Here is an 18,701-nt window from a genome sequence, read left to right on the forward strand (position 1 = left end):
TCCAACTCTCATTAAACTAAATGGAAAGAACCTCAATCACGGCTGTGGAAACTGGATGTTTCAGGGTTGGCCCAAATCCCAAGTGAGGTAATTATATCTTCCAACTGCTTCCATTGGAAAATTTCAATCCCCACCATCCCAAATGATCACAAAGTAGCACCCTACTGATCATTTAAACTAAACAACTGCCCTAAATGCTGTCTTTTTTTCGACAACGATCATGAAAATGTGTGTTGTGATAATAAGCCATGTGACAAAAGAGGGTAAAACTCTCAGCAAGCAGCCTACTAAAATGAAATGGAAGATAAAAAAATTACACTGGTATTTATGAAGGTATGAAAAGAAATTTGCTACTACCATTATATGTTTTTGTGGTACGTGTCTCTGAAATTACATCACTTGTAGAGTTACAAACTTTTAAAATAACCATAGATAAAGTAAAATTAATTTACGTTAAAATACGGATTAATGTAGCAGTTCATCAGGTATATTGCGGCATGTATTAGAAACGTGTTTACAGTCTTGATCCTCCAAATTGCTTGTGTGTAACGAATTTAATTTGATGCACTATTCAGGAGCTTAAAGGTTAGTACACATTTAAATACTTTACTGGATTAAACCTTCTGAATTCCAAAATCTGCTGTGCATCATTTCCATACCTGAACTCAGTCTGCACATCCATGTGTTCATGGCTGTATCAAGTAAGAATGTACTTCTGTTGCCTTTTAGGTTATTTACAGGAGTGCTGAGGGTCAGTCAAGAAGAAGACTTGAAAACAAGAATAAACTTGTTCACCAATTTGCACTCATCCTGCATTGCAGCGTTCAGCTAGCGTTGCTATGCCATCAGGGATTTGGTATCACAAATTATTCTACCTAATGTGTTGCAATTTAGGGGATTGGTTGTTTGTTTATAAAGAGGATATATTGTCTGTTCCTTTTTTACCAGGAATTACTGGGATAAATGTTCAGTTCAACAGAACAAAAATGCTTCTTGTCATTATCATTATCGCTAGTTTTCTTATTCTAGATGGCAGTGAGACGCAGTAGCGATGTTGAACAGATCCATGAGCTTTGTAGAATCAAAGCCCAGCTGTCAGTGGGTTCCTAACAAAAATGAGCTGTTGCAAACCAAGGATGTTGCACAGTTTAAACATTTCAGTTAATGCACTAACTGAATAGAAAAAATATTTTTGCAAGTAGTTTTCCATTTTGTCTCTTCCTACACACCTATATTTTTATCAAGAAAAGTAGAATGAATATTTTGGTATCATATAATCACTGTGAAATAAATGCATGGCTTTTTCAGAATAGTCAGTCAATTTTGACACTTCTTCATGCTTTGTAATCACAATTAATGTTATGCTTTGAGTTCAGCTAACATTAAGCGTTCTAGTTTGTCTACTGGTCCTCTCCAGTGGACTGTCATCTTAGCCATCTCGCTGTCCTAGGGCTTAAAACTCATCAATAAATATTTCATGAGTCAAGAGAGTTTAGAAACCAGTATTCTGGAACAGTTTCCTATAAAGTGATTGCCATCACCAAGTTGTAATCTAAAAAGCTATGCTAGACTGAAATTTATGAATAGTAAACTTGCCTTATCTTCTTCTGTCTTCCTTCCCTTGCTCATGCTGCAAGTAAGTCTGCACCTGTGGCATATTGCAAACAATAACCGACTCCAGGGTTGAGACCTGAAATCCTATATTCCAGATTAGAGCACATGTTTGCTGAAAATTGGGTACTGAGGTCTTAGAAAACATGACAAAATAGCTGGCTTTGGAAGAGAAGAGAGGTTGGAAACCTAAGGAAGAAACAAGTCTGAATGTTGGGTTAGCAAGAAAACTGCTTGTGCCAATTTTATTATAGAATCATAGAATAGTTCGGGTTGGAAAGGACTTTAAGATCATCTAGTTCCAACTCCCCTGCCATGGGCAGGGACACCTCACACTAAAACATGTAATCCAAGGCTCTGTCCAACCTGGCCTTGAACACCGCCAGGGATGGAGCATTCACAACTTCCCTGAGCAACACATTCCAGTGCCTCACCACCCTAACAGTAATGTTAATCATGTTAATTTTTAATTAATAAATTTTTTAATTTTCTCCTAGCCAGAAGTCACATTATTGTTAAAATAGCTATTTTCTCCTAGTAAGTGAAATTATATAGAAAGAAAATCAAAGATACAATGAACTCTGGTAAAGTGCATTGAATATCTATAAGAAAGGTATAAAAATTATCAACATTAAAGTAAAGAATGTACTGCCTTTCTATTAGCTGTTTCCAGTTTAAAAAGCCCTCCAAGACTGGAACAGTGATGTCTACTCCTCTCTTCCTCTTCAAGGAACTGCCACCCCTACTCCTCTCTGTCACACAAATGGTTTGTGTGGCTGCTTCAAACTGACAAGTGGGAGCTGTCAGCAAAGGCTGAGGAGTATCATTCAGGCTTCAGCCTAAAATACCCCAGTTCCTGGTCTTCCTGAGGCTAAAGGAAATCAAGGGATCAAGATGGAAAACTAACTTGGATCTGCCTTTCCTCCAGGAACAGCTAGGAATGAAACGCAGGATTCACGGGATCATATGCTGTAGCCCAGTGCGGGACATCTGTTTAAGAGTAAGAAGCCCTAAATACCCAGTGTTATTTGCTTATTTTGTCCAATGGCATTTCACACTAAAATACATATGCTGTCCTTCAGCCTGGTGTCCGGTCCAGTGAGCTACCTTGCTCTTCATCAGATTGTACACTGACAGAAGATAGTGAAACAGTTGCTCTTAAAGTGAGAGAAATCAAGTCTCTAAGTCCAGGGAAACTGCTTACAGGCTGTGAATCTGTCTGTTACAAAGGCCTAACCTAGGGCTCTTCCTAGATATCAAAGTCTGTGAGATCAATGCCATTTCAAACACATCTCCTTCCAGTTTTTCCTTCTGGATACATCTGGGCCTCCTGTTTCTGTGGCATTCTGAAGAGAACCAAGACATGTAGCTCAGATTTGTGAATTTGACTCCCAGAGTCTGTTTCCTAAAAGCTAAGTGTAGAAACCCTGAGCATTTCTGGAGCTCCTTCCTTTTTTGATGTGGGCTGAAATGCCTTTCCCATCTGAAAGGACAAACCTCATCTTTCAATTTGGCGGCTCTCAGGGCAATAAGGAAACAGTGCCAGCTACAGTACTGAAACATGCCCCCAGATGATATAGGGCTGTGAGCAAATTAGGGAGCTCTTGCTGAAGTTGCTAATTAAGATTAGCTTCAGATTCAGAAACCTGCAAAGGAGTAGGCAGATGGCTTGCTCAGCTGCCAGCTGGAACTTAGCCTTCACGAGGCAGTCATTCAAGTTCAGCAGCACAGCTTCCTTCTGTGGAGTCAGAGCAAAGTCTATCCATACCAAGATCCTTCTGAAGACTTGAGGCCACCTCCACAACTCTTACAAAATGGCTGTGTGTTCTGGGAGCAGTAGAGATTTTCAGATCTGGACTGGTTCAAGATCTCGCTTTTAAAATACAAAGCAAGCCTAAAAAGATAAATAGAATGCAATAAAGGATGCTTTGGGCCTACAGCATTCTTGAAAGCTCCTGTTGGTGGTCAGTGGCTTAGTATTTCACCCACATTGGCAGTCTGGCATTGATAATCGGGTATCTTAAACAGTTCATGTATCAGTAAAGGAATTCTTTTCTCTTTAAACAAGTTTAAATACTTTTAAAAAACGTATGAACCAAATAAGTATGGTATCATATATTTATAACCCCCCAGGGAAGGCTTTAGTTTGGATAATTTTCAGCAGCAACTCACCCAGCTGTAAGTAGAATAGTGAGCAATGACAACAAAGAATGACATTCTATTCTTGAGCTACGCCAACTTACAATAGTGCCTCAGAATAACAGAGGCTTCATTATCTACTCCTGGTTCTTATAAAAATGCAGGAGAATATCTTCTGGGTTGCCACAGTGCCTAGATACAAGTAGCTGAAGTAAAGGTGAAAAATCAATCTTAACAATAATCCCTATATTTCATTGCCCATTTATACCACACTTTTAAAAAGCAAATCTATTAACCATAGTCCCAAGTGCTTTCTTTTTTTTTCCTTTTATGCAGTAGACTGCTGAGAATCAATCTTTAAATGTATTCTCAGTTTTAAGTTCAGAACAATTGTTCCATGAAGTCTCATTTTCAAAGCAAGATTACAAACTGAATTATAACAGATAATGTGCAATTTCTGTAGACACTTCATCTGCAGGTAAGTTTGAAAAAGACTAGCAAAGATTATGTTTATTTTATGCACGTAAACATAATTTCCGTGCACTTTCCCTCACACAAAGTAATGAAATTTTAAGATACATTCCCAGTACTGAAAGGAAGTCAGCAACCATGCTCAGTTTTCTGCTTGTAAATTGAATTCTCTACTCAATTTATAAGGCACCGGCACAACTTGACATATCTATAGTGCAATAAAATACCTACCAGAGCTGTTGTAGCATATAAAACAATAATCACAGTGATGTGCTGGAGGAAACCCTTGGGGCACTCCAGCACCCCTTGTTAAAAACCCTGTCACCAAATCAAAGGTGCTCACCCCTGTTTCTACTATAGATGGATTTCACCACCATAGCTGTAAAAGTTAATCTGAGTGGGGTTCTTTGTTTTCTTATATTTTGCTGAAGTGTTCTCAGCATCATGTAATTTACAGGAGAACTGGCTGCTCCTTCCCCTTCTTTCATATTATACAACTCAAAACCAACTGCTGTTTCTGAAAACGATGTTTCAGACACATGTAATCACTAATGTATATTTCTGCTTGACACTGAGGTTACGTTCCCAATGTGCTTCTGGCTAAGAGACAGCATTTTCTGTCAGACAGGAGAGAGCATTCTCAAGGTGTGCAGAAGAGAACATGGGTTTAGAACACAACAGGCTCCCCTGCACTGGAGATGGAGGGTGCTGCAGCTGGTACTCTGGATCAAGTTGTAGGAGTTTGCTCTTGTGATTTCTCCTTTCCTCCTTGGCTCGTCCAAAGAGCAAAGATAATGGTTAGCATAGGAATAGGGTCCTCCCTCAGACCTATGTGCGTCAGATGGGTGGGCTCAGCTTGCTTTGATCAGAGGAGATATGTAACGTCCTGACAAGCATATGTGCTAGCTGGTGCTGAATCCAGCTCCAGTCTGCAGCAGCACTTCTGGATCACCAAGCTATAGCAGCTCGTACTTCTAACAGACTGAGGTTCCCAGCTCAGTCCTATATGAGGATCAAACTGGCAGCCGTCACGGATCCAAAAGTTTAAGTACAGGACCTGTTAAGGGGAGCCTATCAGAAGGCATATGAAAATAACTCATGGATTGTAAAAATTTTCTTCCTGACAGAATCAATCATTAGAATATCAACAGAATGTAATTCAGTATAATCTCAAACCACATGCTAATTCTTACAGACAAGGATTTTCATCCATGTTCTGCTTCATAAGTTTTCAATTCCATTCTTCTATCACTCAGTATACTTTGGATTTAAAAGCTGTATTTTCAGGACTCCTAATTTCAAGCACTCAAAATATGCTGCACCCCTAAAAATATTGAAGGTATTTTCATATTCTGAGTTCATAAAATAACAGAGTTGAGTTGGTTTTGTCTCACAATTTTTGTGTCTTCTGGGTGTGTGTGGGCAGTATTTTCAAGCTTTTCCCTATCAGCAGGTAATCTAGAAACTTCTATTTCATGGAAAAAAAAAGTTTTCATTTAATCACTGAACTCTGGGCCTAGGGGGTTCAGGGAGAAAACAAAGTGATCTGAGATTTGCATTTAAATTGCTATATTTAGAAAGAATGATTTTTTTCTCCCTCTCTTACTGTACTGTAATAGTTCTTTCTTGTACTCACTCTGTGTTCCAAAATAAATCTTTATTTCTGATTTCCCCTGTTCTTTCCCCAGTGTAAAGCTGCATGTATTTGCTTGGCATGAGCAACTACCAATGATTTGATGATAGGAACAGGAACAAGAAGACTTCAATTTATGCTTTCCCACTTCCTCCAGAACTGTCCTTCAGACTTTCCTGAACATCAAGAAACTTCTTTCCTCTAAATCTGTCCTTCCAAGTCCTCTTTGCCAGGATACCTAAATAGAGTCTGTCAATGTTAGACTGCTCCTATACTGAGATCAGTGCTTTTTGTATTGACAAATATATGTGTGCACTTACATATATATGAACATACGTATACACAGTCCTCATTTACTGCAGACAGGCACCTATTATTTGCCTTATATTTAGACAGAAAGGTCTCTGAGGGAGAGTCAGTTATTTCCCAGCTAACCTAAGAAGATCTTAGGCAATGACTAACACTGGTATGTGCCATGGAAATATAAATAATAGCTATTGCTGAGAACTTTATTCTGTTTTATGGTATGTTTCTCTATTAATCCAGTTTTGAAATCTGAAAACATTTCATTGTCAGTATTTTGCTTCTTTTTTATGAACTTAGAGAAGAATGTCCCCTTTCCTCCCTGTGCCAGTGACACCTGTACTCCAGGAATCATTAGGAGAAGCAGTGCAATGAACAGCCTGAATTTATTTTCTGCAAATGATCAAGCTGGCAGCATCATAAAAATTAAGTTTCAGAAAAAGCCTATGTAAGAATTTATCAATTTTGCTCAATTTCTCAGATTTCAAACAAAGTATCTTCTTGATAATCTTGATGCCACGTAAGAATGAAAAATTATGAAATAAACTTTAGTGCCATTTATAGAGGATATTAAGAACTCTTTAAAAAACTTCAGCCGGTCAATCAAGAAAGGCAGAAGGGCAGAACAGCAGAGAGCAGGAGGGAGAAAGAAATTATGAAGTGGGCCTAGGATGACTACTGAATGTTGAAACATTAACTTAAATGGGTAAACATATAAATCCAGCATTATTTTATTTGCTTATTTACCCAAATATCTACAACTCTGTTCCTCAGCTTACTAAGCTATTATTTAGAATGTAACCAGACCTGAGTCTTACAGTTATTTTTACATTTTTTATTACAGTTCCCTCTATAGCCTCCAGTCCCATTTTGTTTTGACAGTTATTCACTAAGCCAAGGAGAGGGAAATAAACCTGTCTTTTAATATCTGCAAACAGAACATGAAGCAAGTCTGCACAGAACATCAGAGTTTAGCCTAAATCATCACACAGTTTGAGCTCCTGGTTTGGGGGATTATCAGTCAGTTGGTACACGATGAATCAAATTCAGGGATTTTAAGCACCAGCTGCTGAGGACAAATAGAGTTGCAAGACAGCTGAACATTTCAGAATAAGGTTGGTATAGACATGTAACTTTTCATCTAATTGCAATGTAAGAAAGCAGACAGCATTAAAAATATACAATAACTTCCTATTACAGAGGTAATGATGGTATCCTGGATTCAGTGTGTTCAGATATTACGGCTACTCAATATAAAACCATAAACATTAACGGCATATCATTACTTAGTCAGATATATGCTGGAATTTTATTGTTTTTTTTCTGGTTTATTTACCTTGCTGGCTGAATGAGGCCTTCTGTTCATACAGGAATGTGTTCTTGATGTGTAAGGAAACAGCACTTTTCTTTTACAAAGATGCTTATTAAGTAAACTAATGCTGATTGACATTGTTTTATTTGTGTTTGGCCAGTATCAGTATCCTGACATTTAAAGCCTCTGGCCAAAAGCTGTTCCTGTCTTGCATTCCCATAGTCTTGCTATGTAAATTTAAAGGTACGGCAGACATTTTCCTAGACCGCAGACAAAGGCCCAGATGGAAGAGCAGTGAGAGGGAGGAAGGAAAGAATCAATGTATCTTACAAAGTCTTTTAACACAGTTTTCGGAAGTGTAAGTGCCATTTTATCTGCTTCCTTTTATTCCTTTCTTCAGGTGTTGGAATTACTGTGTTTAAAATGCAAAGTGTAAAAGCAAAAATGGTGCCTTTCCTGTCCTTCCGGTAAATAGCTTAAAATTTCTGTAGATTAGAGATAAATTAGGAGAGAAAGTATAAGGACCAATTAAGACAGACTGACTCTTATACACAGCGCATTTATGGAAAAACAACTGTACTGTTATTATGCAAATCAGCCCCTCATAATCAAAACGCAGAGATTTACATAACGGAGAAAAGAATTCTTCACAGTTATGCCCCCCCCCCCTCCCCCCCCCGTAATGCACAGGATTCTTGCGCTTTAATTGTTTGACTCATAATAGAATGATCCCACTCTCTTTATCCAGAGTGAAATACATGTTAGGACATAACCATTCTGAATGATTTGGAAGCCTACACTCTCCCACCAGAAAAATGTGGAGTATGTTCTATTTTAAAGAGACACAAATCAATGAAATAAGCCAATATTTCTTCTTGTATCAATCAAAATTTTAACTGGATTTTCATATTGCATCACTGCTCTTGAAATAAATGTATACTAATACTAACAGGCTCCCTTGCTGGAACTTCTTATTCCTTCACACTATTAAATTCAGCAGTTCCTGACAAAATAAGACTTCTCTGGTGCATATATTACTGAAGGAAACATCAGTATAATTGAAATTGCACAGACCCTATCTTACAGTTTTGCAAAGTGAATTCTTCATATGAATCCTGATATTTTTATTTAGTTAACTATGTGTAGACTATTAGACTAACTTGTGAGTTCTGTGTGTTCTACAAAACGTATTATTCTGAAAAGATTACTATTTTGTTGTAAGCCATGTGATAGAAATAGATAGGAATAGATTTATTCAGCTGGGTGTAGTCTGCTGTACCTTTATTTTTGTTATCATGTACCTTTATTTTTGTCATCATGTATTCCACTATTTGAATGTGGTTTTTTAATATAAGCATGACTATGCAATTTCTATGAAAACCAACCAAACCAACCAACCCAAAACAGAAAGAGAAGACTATATATAAATCAGCCCCTACTATAGCTCATCTTTTCTATCACTCCAGCCAAGCTGATTGCAGGTGAGCTTTATCACAATATGGGTACATACTGTGCTATCCTATTATACATCCATTAAAGCAGCATGATTTATTTTCCATCTGCAGATATCTTAGGCAGAGGCAACTGATTTCTCCCTTGTGCACAGACAACAGAGCACTGAAGAAAAAATCCTTTCACAGTAACTACTGAACTTTCAAAGCCTTCCTTGTCATATGGAGATGAACCAAGACCTTTGGAAGTTTAAAATGAGAAAGTACATGAACTACAAAACAGGCTTCTCACTGATGTGCACAGGTTAGAGAACTTGCTGACTATGGCATTCCTCTGCCATGTGTAAGATTTGGGGTCAGCTCTTCATTTTGACCATGCTCCATGGTCTTGGAAGTGTTCTTACACCCAAACATCTGTGCTGTCCCAATGGGGCCTGTTCACCACATTTATTCCCTCTCACACAGAAAGAAATCCCTAGAAAAGCACTATAAAAATTATTTGGTTGGAACAAATTTACATTCTGCTCTGTTTTAAGAGAGATTCACAAAATATTTGCAACCTGTTGTAGGAGGTAAGGTTCTGACAGCTTTTCTACGACAAATCCTCAGCTTTGCAATGGGCTAACAACACCTTGCTGACAACTCCCAACTGGCGTAAACCAAACAAATAGTAAGGAAATGTTACAATCTTCCAAAAGGAAAATGAGGTCTCCTCTCCCCTCTGCCCCAAATATTTTGGAGGCATCCTATAAACTTATTTGGTGATCTGCTAGTGTTGGTTTATAAATGATTGTAAGCATTTAAGAAAACCCACACAACGAACATTTATCTTGCTTCTTGAAATGGCAAAATTAGAAAAAATAAATATATACAAGAGAATGGCATGTTAAACAGTCCCAGTATTTGGGAGGGAGATGCTGGGAAGATCCAATCACATCTGCAGCCTCTAGAAGGAGAATAGACAATTAGCATGGGATTTGTGACTACCTCAGCTTTATTTCTCCATAAAATTACTGCATGATCTTGGATAAGAGTCCAGATTTCTCAAATGGGGACAATATGTTCTGGTCTCACTATTAGCACAAGATATCATATTTTATATATATTACAATTCATTTCGTAATAAATAAGACTTGTCTTAAGGCCTTGTGCATGTTTGTCAACATGCAATAGGTTCTTCTCTTTTTTTTTTTTTTTTTATGAACAGAAAGAAGAAAAAGAGAGGTTTTATGCAGTTCTGTCTGGAAAGATCTGCCACTGGACCTTCCACTTGTTTCACTGTTGTTTTAAAAAAGTATGCAGCAGTGCATTCGAAGTTCCTCTCTATCTATAGACCTTTACCTAGACTTGCCAATTACAGAGTTTCTCCTACTGGAAACCATTCATGCCTTTGTTAGGTTAAAATCAAAGTTTAAAAATAAAAGAATATTTACAGAAAAGCTTCATCTACATCATTTACATAGCATGGTGAGATAAAAATTAAAAGACAAATGTTTCAGGTGCTGACTGTTTCTCCCTCAGTGTCTTTTCTTTTTTTCTATTCTTTTTTCTTCTAGTAGTTTTGTTTTTCCCATGCTATCATCGTGCAATTTCATTTCAGTTCAGTCTCCACTGGACTGTCCAGATTACCTATCTAATGACATATGGACTTCTTACCACTTGAACACCACTATTCTTGCAAGTCAGAATTTCGAGTGACAGAGCAAAGCTGTTTGCTATCAGTTTTGCAAAAACCGCATCTGCCAGATTGCCAAGATCCATTTCAGAGATTAAAAAATCGATTAATATTCTAAATTGTTATCTGTCTTTAATCAGTCACACAACATTTCGTTACACAAATTATAACCTTCTAAAAATGAAAGCTCTTACATATGTTAAAATACTTCCCTGAAAATTTTTTACATTTACTTATTCTTCTGATGTAAAAACTATTAAAGATTGAATGACTCTGTAATGCCTGCTGTTAAACCACACATGCACACACAGCCTTCACCTTCATGTCTACAAAAGTGGCAAAATTATCTGCTTGCATCATTAGGTAATTTTTCTGTCAGCAACAAAAGGTTTTTCCTTTAATAGATGAAACAACATTGTCAATGTTGAATTAGTTGTATATTTAATACCAGTGTATGCATACTAACGCATACAAAACAGATTCAAGAACCTAAGAATTATCATAGACAAGAGCAAGAAGCTAATGCTTATTTTTTTTTTTATAAATGTGAACAAATTGAGGATTCAACTTTATATCAATACTTTCTATTACAGACCAAAAGAACCCTGCTGACTTTAAACTTATTGATTTCACAGAAATATAAATTGATACTTTTAAACTGTTCTGAATAATAAAGGAACTCATGCAAACAACATTAGGGCTGATCGAACAGAATTCTGAGTGGGAAAAGCATGTCTATCTCCATATATTACTGATGTATTAGAGCTATTTCCTTGTTTAAAAGACATTTTCACACTTTTACGTTTTCTAATCCCCAAAGATACACAGCTCCCTTATTTTCCCAGTATTTTTGAGTTCTGGTCAAATTTTGCTTTAAGGTAATATGCCCACAAACATTTGTCATAAACATGAAACCCAAAGTTAGGAAATATTTACTTTTTGGTTCCATGGCCACTGTGAAGTTCTGCCATTCCAGTTTTGATGATTCAGCAACAAATCATCAGTAAAAACTATCAGACCAATCTGACATATCAAGAATTCACTCAGATTGCATGAGTTTGACCCTTTCTGTTCCTCAGCTAATTCTGAGTAGCTTACTAAACCAGGTTTGCCTTTTGATTTTTCTAGTTTTGACTAGAAAGGATTTATTATGCTGTCTAAAGAAATGACAAACAAGAAAATCTCAAGCTAAATCTAATCTGCTAACGCAAGGTTTTTAATCAATCAAGTTTTACTTACATGGAATTTTGTTCAGTTCATTCATGAACTTCTCTTTTAACTTAGAAAATGCATCTTCTTTTCCTCCCCCTCCTCCGGGACTGGCTGGCTCAGTGACATTGCTTGGAGGGGCTGCTGCTACTGCGGTTGCTGGCGGTGCTGGCAGGGCCTCATGATGACTTTCACTCACCATTTTAACTCCTGGGTAAGCTGTTGAAATAAATAAAAACAAACAAACAAACAAAATTAAAGTCACTGGAATGGATCTGTCACCAACAAATGACTAGATAGGCAGAATATCACTTGGTGCTCATGCTTACCGGGTAAATACAACTGTACCAGCATATTGCTTCATGTTCTTCATAAAATACTTATTAGAAAAGACATGAAGTCTTTTGCAGGGTTAATTTCAGCCAGGATTATTTAATTTCTTTGAGTTCTTCTCCAATGGTGTTGCATTTTGAACTGCTGAATTTGAAACTTCAAAATTACTGTAAAGCTCTCATGCAGAGTTACATTTTCCCCTTCTGAAAATGTAAGTCTGAAAGTCTGAAAGTGTAAGCAAATTGGGTAATAACCACTTCCTACATGCAAATTTCACAATGTATTTACAGAATTGTTTTTCTATGAGCTCTACAGAGGCGTAGATCATAGCCGAAATTTCTATATAAGATAAATAAAGTGATAAGGATATAATAAAAACAGTTCAAGATTTCTTCTCAAAGTAAAACCTTATTGTTTCCTATTTAAGTAAGTTGCATATTAAACAGAAATTGACTTCCATCCATTTTTATCTATACGTATTGAAGGCAATTTTCCTTCCAGTTATTTTGTGTGACATTTGCTACTGACAATATTCTCTTAAATTATTCAGCTGTCTCAGTGTATTCATGACACAACGACATCTGTAGGGTATCTAAATGCAGCTATATTTAAATATCTGAGAGGCTGTCACAAACATAATCTTGCATCAGCATATTTTTAATTTCATGTTGTTTAAAGGACATTTTTCAAAACCTTGAGTGCAAATTACTCTAACGGGTTTTCATGGCAAGGTTTGTGGAGTGGTTGGGTATAGGGCCAGAAGCTTTTCCCATGTCCAAAAGGGCCAATGCCAGCTGGCTACAAGATGGAGCCGTTGCTGGACAAGGCTGAGCCCATCAGTGATGGTGGTGGTGGTGGGGGAAAACCTGCATGACAGCAATTGCAACTGGAAGAGAGGAGGGAGAATATGTGAGAGCAACAGCTGTGCAGACACCCAGGTCAGTGCAGAGAGAGGGGAGGAGGTGTTGCAGGTGCCAGAGCACAGATTCCCCTGCAGACCGTGGTGCTGGTGAGGCAGGCTGTGCCCCTGCAGCCCATGTAGGTCCACAGTGGAGTGAATCTCCTCTTGCAGCCCATGGATGCCCACAGTGGAGCCAATATCCACCTGCAGCCTGGGGAGGACCCCAGCCAGGAGCAGTAGAAGAGTGTGAGGGGTCCTCCCCTGAGGAGGAAGGAGCAGCAGAGACTACGTATGATGAACTGCTCACAACTCCCGTTCCCCATACCCTCTCTGCTGGTGGGGAGGAGACAGAGAAAATTGGGAGTAAAGTTAAGCCCAGGAAGAAGGGAGGAGGGGGTGAAGGTGTTTTTAAGATTTGGTTTTATTTCTCATTATCCTACTCTGATCTGTTTGGCAATAAATTACACTGATTTCCCCTAGTTGAATCTGTTTTGCCCATGATGGTAATTAGTGATCTCTCCCTGCCCGTATCTTGACCCGTAAGCTTTAAGTTACATTTAATCTTCTGTGTCCACTTGAGGAGTGATGGAGTGCCTTTGTTGGGCGCCTGGTGTCCAGCCAGGGTCAACATACCACAATTACAAAGCAAAGAGTTTTGGGCTAGTGGGGTGAATGTGAGATGATGTGACACGCACAAAGTGATTTTGCTAGCAAAAGAAGGTTGGCTGAAATGTATATATTGTTTTTGAACACATTGTTCTGATATTCTGCAGCATCCTATCACTGCTCTGAATAATCATTCTGTTTCTCTTCAGAAAACCAGAGGGCGAAAGGGTTTGAGAGATAACAAACATTCATTACTACTCTGAGTGTACAATTGCTCTCAGCCCAGACATAAACATTTGGCCTTTGATCTTTTGCTGAGAAATTTAAACATCGCCACAGGAGAAAAAGGCAACACATCAAAATTAAAGGGGCATAAGAGTGTCTGACTTCATGCAGTATGATGAATCATGAGCTTTCATGACTTGTGACTGTTTTCATGGGTGTTGCTGAGAGTGCTCAAATCACTAAATCAAGAAAAGAATTGACTTTTTGTCCTTCAACTTTACTTTCATGAGCCCACAGTCATGAAGACCTGCAGACACAGACCTGACTGCAGGCAGAATGAATCTTTTTATATCACCCTCACCATTCTTGCCATTAAACAGGGGTTTGCACACAGAGTCTGGAATACAAGCCATTCTCTAATACTGTCATACAATGAAAGGGATTTTAACTAAATAAGGGGGTGCCCTTGTTCCAAGGAAGCTGTTTGGTGGATATTTTGCAGCAATTTTATTGATGCAGCACTGAATGAAGCAGTATTCCCTGCCTGCCCATCACTTCTGTCTTTGCCCTCACGATCTCTAGCCTAATATAAAATCATGTTCATTTTGACACAGAATATGTATAGATGCAGCTCCATAAATATTTCATAAGCATGCAGTCTTATCTATTTGCCTGTAACAACGTGGGAGCAGGTCACTATTTCGATGGAAAGATTCCAGTTAATATCCATAAACTCTGTGTCAAGTCTGATATCTGCAGACTTTGCCACTTGCTTCCCAAAATAACAATCGGGAAAAACATCTAGAGCATAATTTGGGTAGTATGAAATAAAATGCTAGCTCCCCTAGACTAGAAGACTTTTTCCATATGCTCTGATGAATGCCAAATACTATGAAGCAAAACATGCAGAGCCATCAGCTTTAAACATTAGTGCTGTTTTATATTATAGCATTTTGTCAATGAATGTCAGTTAAATCAGAAGACAAGTTGCATGATATATCATAATTAAATCAAAATTAAATTGCTTAATTATAATATATTGCTTAATTATTTCAGGCCTGGCAGTTGACTATTTTATTTTGTAATGGAAGACACAATTTGCAGTGATGACTTTCAGCTAATTAAAAATTAAGGAAAATGTAATTTATTTGCTTCCAGTTTTGAAGCTGTATTTTGAAAATATATTAGGAGTACAAATTTGAAGCATTACACTTTCGTTTATTAAAAAAAAAAAAAAAAAGGAAAAAATAACAAAACAGATTATTCCTCTGATCTCTAGGAATAACCCTCGGTAGAATCCCACTGCCCTTAGAGATCACTACATCTAATGAGGCATGCACAAATGCTTTGAGACTTTCCACAGAGCCTTTGACCTTTACACGCTAATGACAGTGTCCTGATATTTTAAATAGATGTGAATGGGCTGAAAAAGAATCCTGTCTCTGCGAAAGCTTTCTGCAATAAAGAATTTTCTGAAAAGCACATGCCCACTCTGTTAAAAAGGTAACATCTGATGGCTTCTATTATTGTAACCCTGCTGCTTTCCACAATAATGGTATAAACATTATGGTATTATTAGAGACTGCAGAATACTGAATAATTGGACTTAAATTGGCCTTTTACAACAAAATGGGTTGCTTTAATGCCATAGCGATTGCTGAAGGTAAAGATCTATAAAATACTAGCAGATTATCTGCCATTTATGAAATGGTAGTTGCAAGCACAAATTTCTTGTAGGTTGAAAAATGAAATGTCATAGAATTCAATTATGATTTCCAGTTCAGTGTTCACTACAATGATTATAGTGCTACGCACGACACATTACATGTTTCATGTGCAACATGCAGGCATAAATAAGAGTACATTTGTAGTCATAAATAAAAGTACGATTTCATTTACATGCTTCTTTAAAATAGAGTAGACTATATTCCCTAAGCATGCCTATTCTTTGGTGTACCACTGCCCATCCATACTAATGCCATATGTTCACTGTAGACATGTGAAACAAAACAATGAGCAAATACATGGAATACTTTGAAGTAATGCTTGTTGTCTCTATAGAGAAATAAGCAAGTGTTGACTGAAAATCCAGAGATGATGATTTGAACCCTTGAGGAGGTCAGGGGTTTAGAACCTTCCCTTACCTATGCAAGAAACACGAACAAAAATACTATACCAGCTCAAACTTCAACATAATTTCTATGGACTTTCCTCTGAAAATGGGGCACCCACATAATTTCCAAATGCACGCTGGAGATTTGTAAGAAGCAAGAGATACGAAGTATTAGCTGACTGTCTTTGTATGCTGATATTGATCCTGATGGTGAGTGTCCTGCTGGAAAGCACCACTTAAGAGCGTAGTAAAGTAGCAACTACTCTTAAGAGAGGAGTAAAGGAGACTAAGACTTCAGACATTGATGATTACATTACATGGAGTAGACTCTGGAAATCGGAGTTGAAAGGATGTGTTCCAAGGGCAACAGACTTTTTGCAGACATTCTGGCATGTACAAAGTAAGATGTAGACAATTTGGGGGCATTAATCCCATGGAATTTTTTTCTTTTTTAAATTACTAAAAAAAAAACCACCCCAAACCAAAAAAACTAAAACAAACCCCCACCCTACAAAACCAAACAAACAAAACCCCCAAAACAACAAAAAAACCACCAACCTGAAATATAAACTGAATGATTAGAAATTAATGTGAACCCTGTGGCATGTTCAGAGTGATTCATGTGAAAGGGTGATTTTCAGGATTTGGAAATGAGAACTCAGGGTAGTGTATCATCTTCTAGCAAATCATGGGGATACCAAAGTAGCTAAAATTACTTAGTGAATACTTAATCTCATGGAAATAAAGCTGGTGACATTCCAAGTGAGAAAATTTCCAGAAAATATCCTTTTACCTTGCTGCCTTTCAAATTTTCTACCATACTAAAATTTAAAACTAATGAAATCAATCAAAGCATACAAATACAGTGTTACTGTGAGAAACTGTAAGTTTTCAGAGGTAATTGTCACCATTCCTTAACCATTCTTTCAATATCTAATGCTGTAACTGTAATAGAGCTAGTCACTGTACCTCAATCAGCCTGCAAAGTTGTAAATTGGGATGTGTATTGTTATATGGCATTTCCTGAACACCTTAACTTTGCAGCATCCCAAACGTGTTCACCTCAGCAGTTACATCCAGTTTGGAATGTAATCACAAAATGTACCCCAGAAAGAAAGAAAAAAAATCACATGTTAACAACAGGGGTGTTCCTCTGTCATTTTTGTTTACAACTCCTTGTGCACTGAAAGAGAAAGAAACTACTAGCTTTCAGTGCTGATATGTCCAGGATAAGCATGTAGGGTTACCAGAGAAAGGTTTGACACCACATTGAAAATTTACCGTATTCCATTAGACTGTTTTTGATGAAATTAATTCATCATTAAGAAGGTGAGAATACTACCAGAGTCTAAAGATATCTACTACAAATGATCTCTTCCTAGATTTGAGTATTCAGGGATGTTAATAATACATTTTTTACTCATTTATCTTCCTATTAATGAAACACACTATCTTTCTAGCTTCAGTAATGGACATTCACTTTAAAAGACAAGCTCAGAAAAGAGACTTCCTTGGCTTTTTACAAAAAGGGGTCTGTAACTACATTTTCAGAAGAAAAGAAGGTCACGGTTAAGATGTCATATCAAAACAGCCTTTTCACCACCACTACAAAGGCTGACAATGAAATCCAGATTTAGTACTGCTTTAGAGAAGGTACAAGAAAGGCCCAACATTTCATGGGGAAAAATGTTCTGATAAAGAATCTGGTAGGACAATCCAGGTGTCCTGTCTCTGTTGCTGCGGAGGCATAACAAATGTCCCAGCAACCTCTCCATCCTCGAATTACCTCTTTTAGTCCCCTGTCACATTAAACACATTTTATTTAATTGATATCATTACAACTTACACACAGAATCACAGAATAGTTTGGGTTGGAAGGGACCTCTAAAGATCATCTAGACTACCCCCCCTCCAATGAGCATGTTTCAATGTTAACCATATAATGACACACAAAACGATCTGCCCAGCCAACAACAAAACATCTTTTAAAAGGGATATAGACATTGTGAACATTGGAAAAGTTGGCAGAAGTGTTTAACATATAGGGGTCTGAAATATCGTATGCTGCAGAGTCTGTGCAAGAGAATATTTGCCTTGCATTTTCAGAAAGAACTTCAGTCTGATATGTTATCTATGAACAGCTAATCACTATATTTTGCAGTTCCAAGCTATTTAAAATTATATTTTCAGATTCACTCCTTAAGCTGTTGATAAAACCACTGTTAATTTAACTGAGCACAGTGAAGCCAACACTATGCTCTTTCCACCTAAAAGCTGTAATTTTTTGACTGCACTTCAAACTTCTGCTCCTGCAGTGCAGAAGAGCACACCAGATTCAAAGGAGTCAGAGCAGCCTACAGGGAAACATAAAAATCAAGAGCAAAGAGCACTGCAGTAAGTCAATAGTTATGAATGTCTTGCATAGATTCTCTATATAAATGCCTGTTTCCATGACCATGTTCTGAAAATCTTTTTTTTCCCCTAAATATACAATATTTTTTAGTCACGTGTTTCTTTTGCTTTTTCAGAGGTGATGAGGCTAGAGACAGCTCTGTCTCTCTGGATGTTGACACTGTTGTCATGTTTAATGTTTTCTTGTCAAAGCACCAGAATATAGATAATTTAACCCCTCTGTCTTCCTCTACTACTGTAAATGCCACTTCAAAATGACTGATAATAGCTAGTTATGAATAGGAATAAGGGAAAGAAAGAAACTACA

General features: G+C 37.5%; 1 protein-coding gene across 2 annotated transcripts in view; it reads right to left on the minus strand.

The window, feature by feature from the left end:
* The window catches only part of SYT1 (synaptotagmin 1), a gene marked incomplete at both ends in the record, with an annotated part of 131,240 nt that extends 119,234 nt beyond the window's left edge, over positions 1–12,006 (minus strand). For both annotated transcript variants that reach the window (XM_080638924.1, XM_080638923.1), the window contains one exon: positions 11,835–12,006. In XM_080638924.1, coding sequence (XP_080495050.1) covers positions 11,835–12,006 — 172 coding nt within the window. The remainder of the gene's footprint in view (positions 1–11,834) is intronic.
* Between the last annotated feature and the right edge of the window lie 6,695 nt (positions 12,007–18,701).

The sequence above is a fragment of the Psittacula echo genome, assembly GCF_963264785.1.
Source record: "Psittacula echo genome assembly, chromosome: 1".
Taxonomy (NCBI): domain Eukaryota; kingdom Metazoa; phylum Chordata; class Aves; order Psittaciformes; family Psittacidae; genus Psittacula; species Psittacula echo.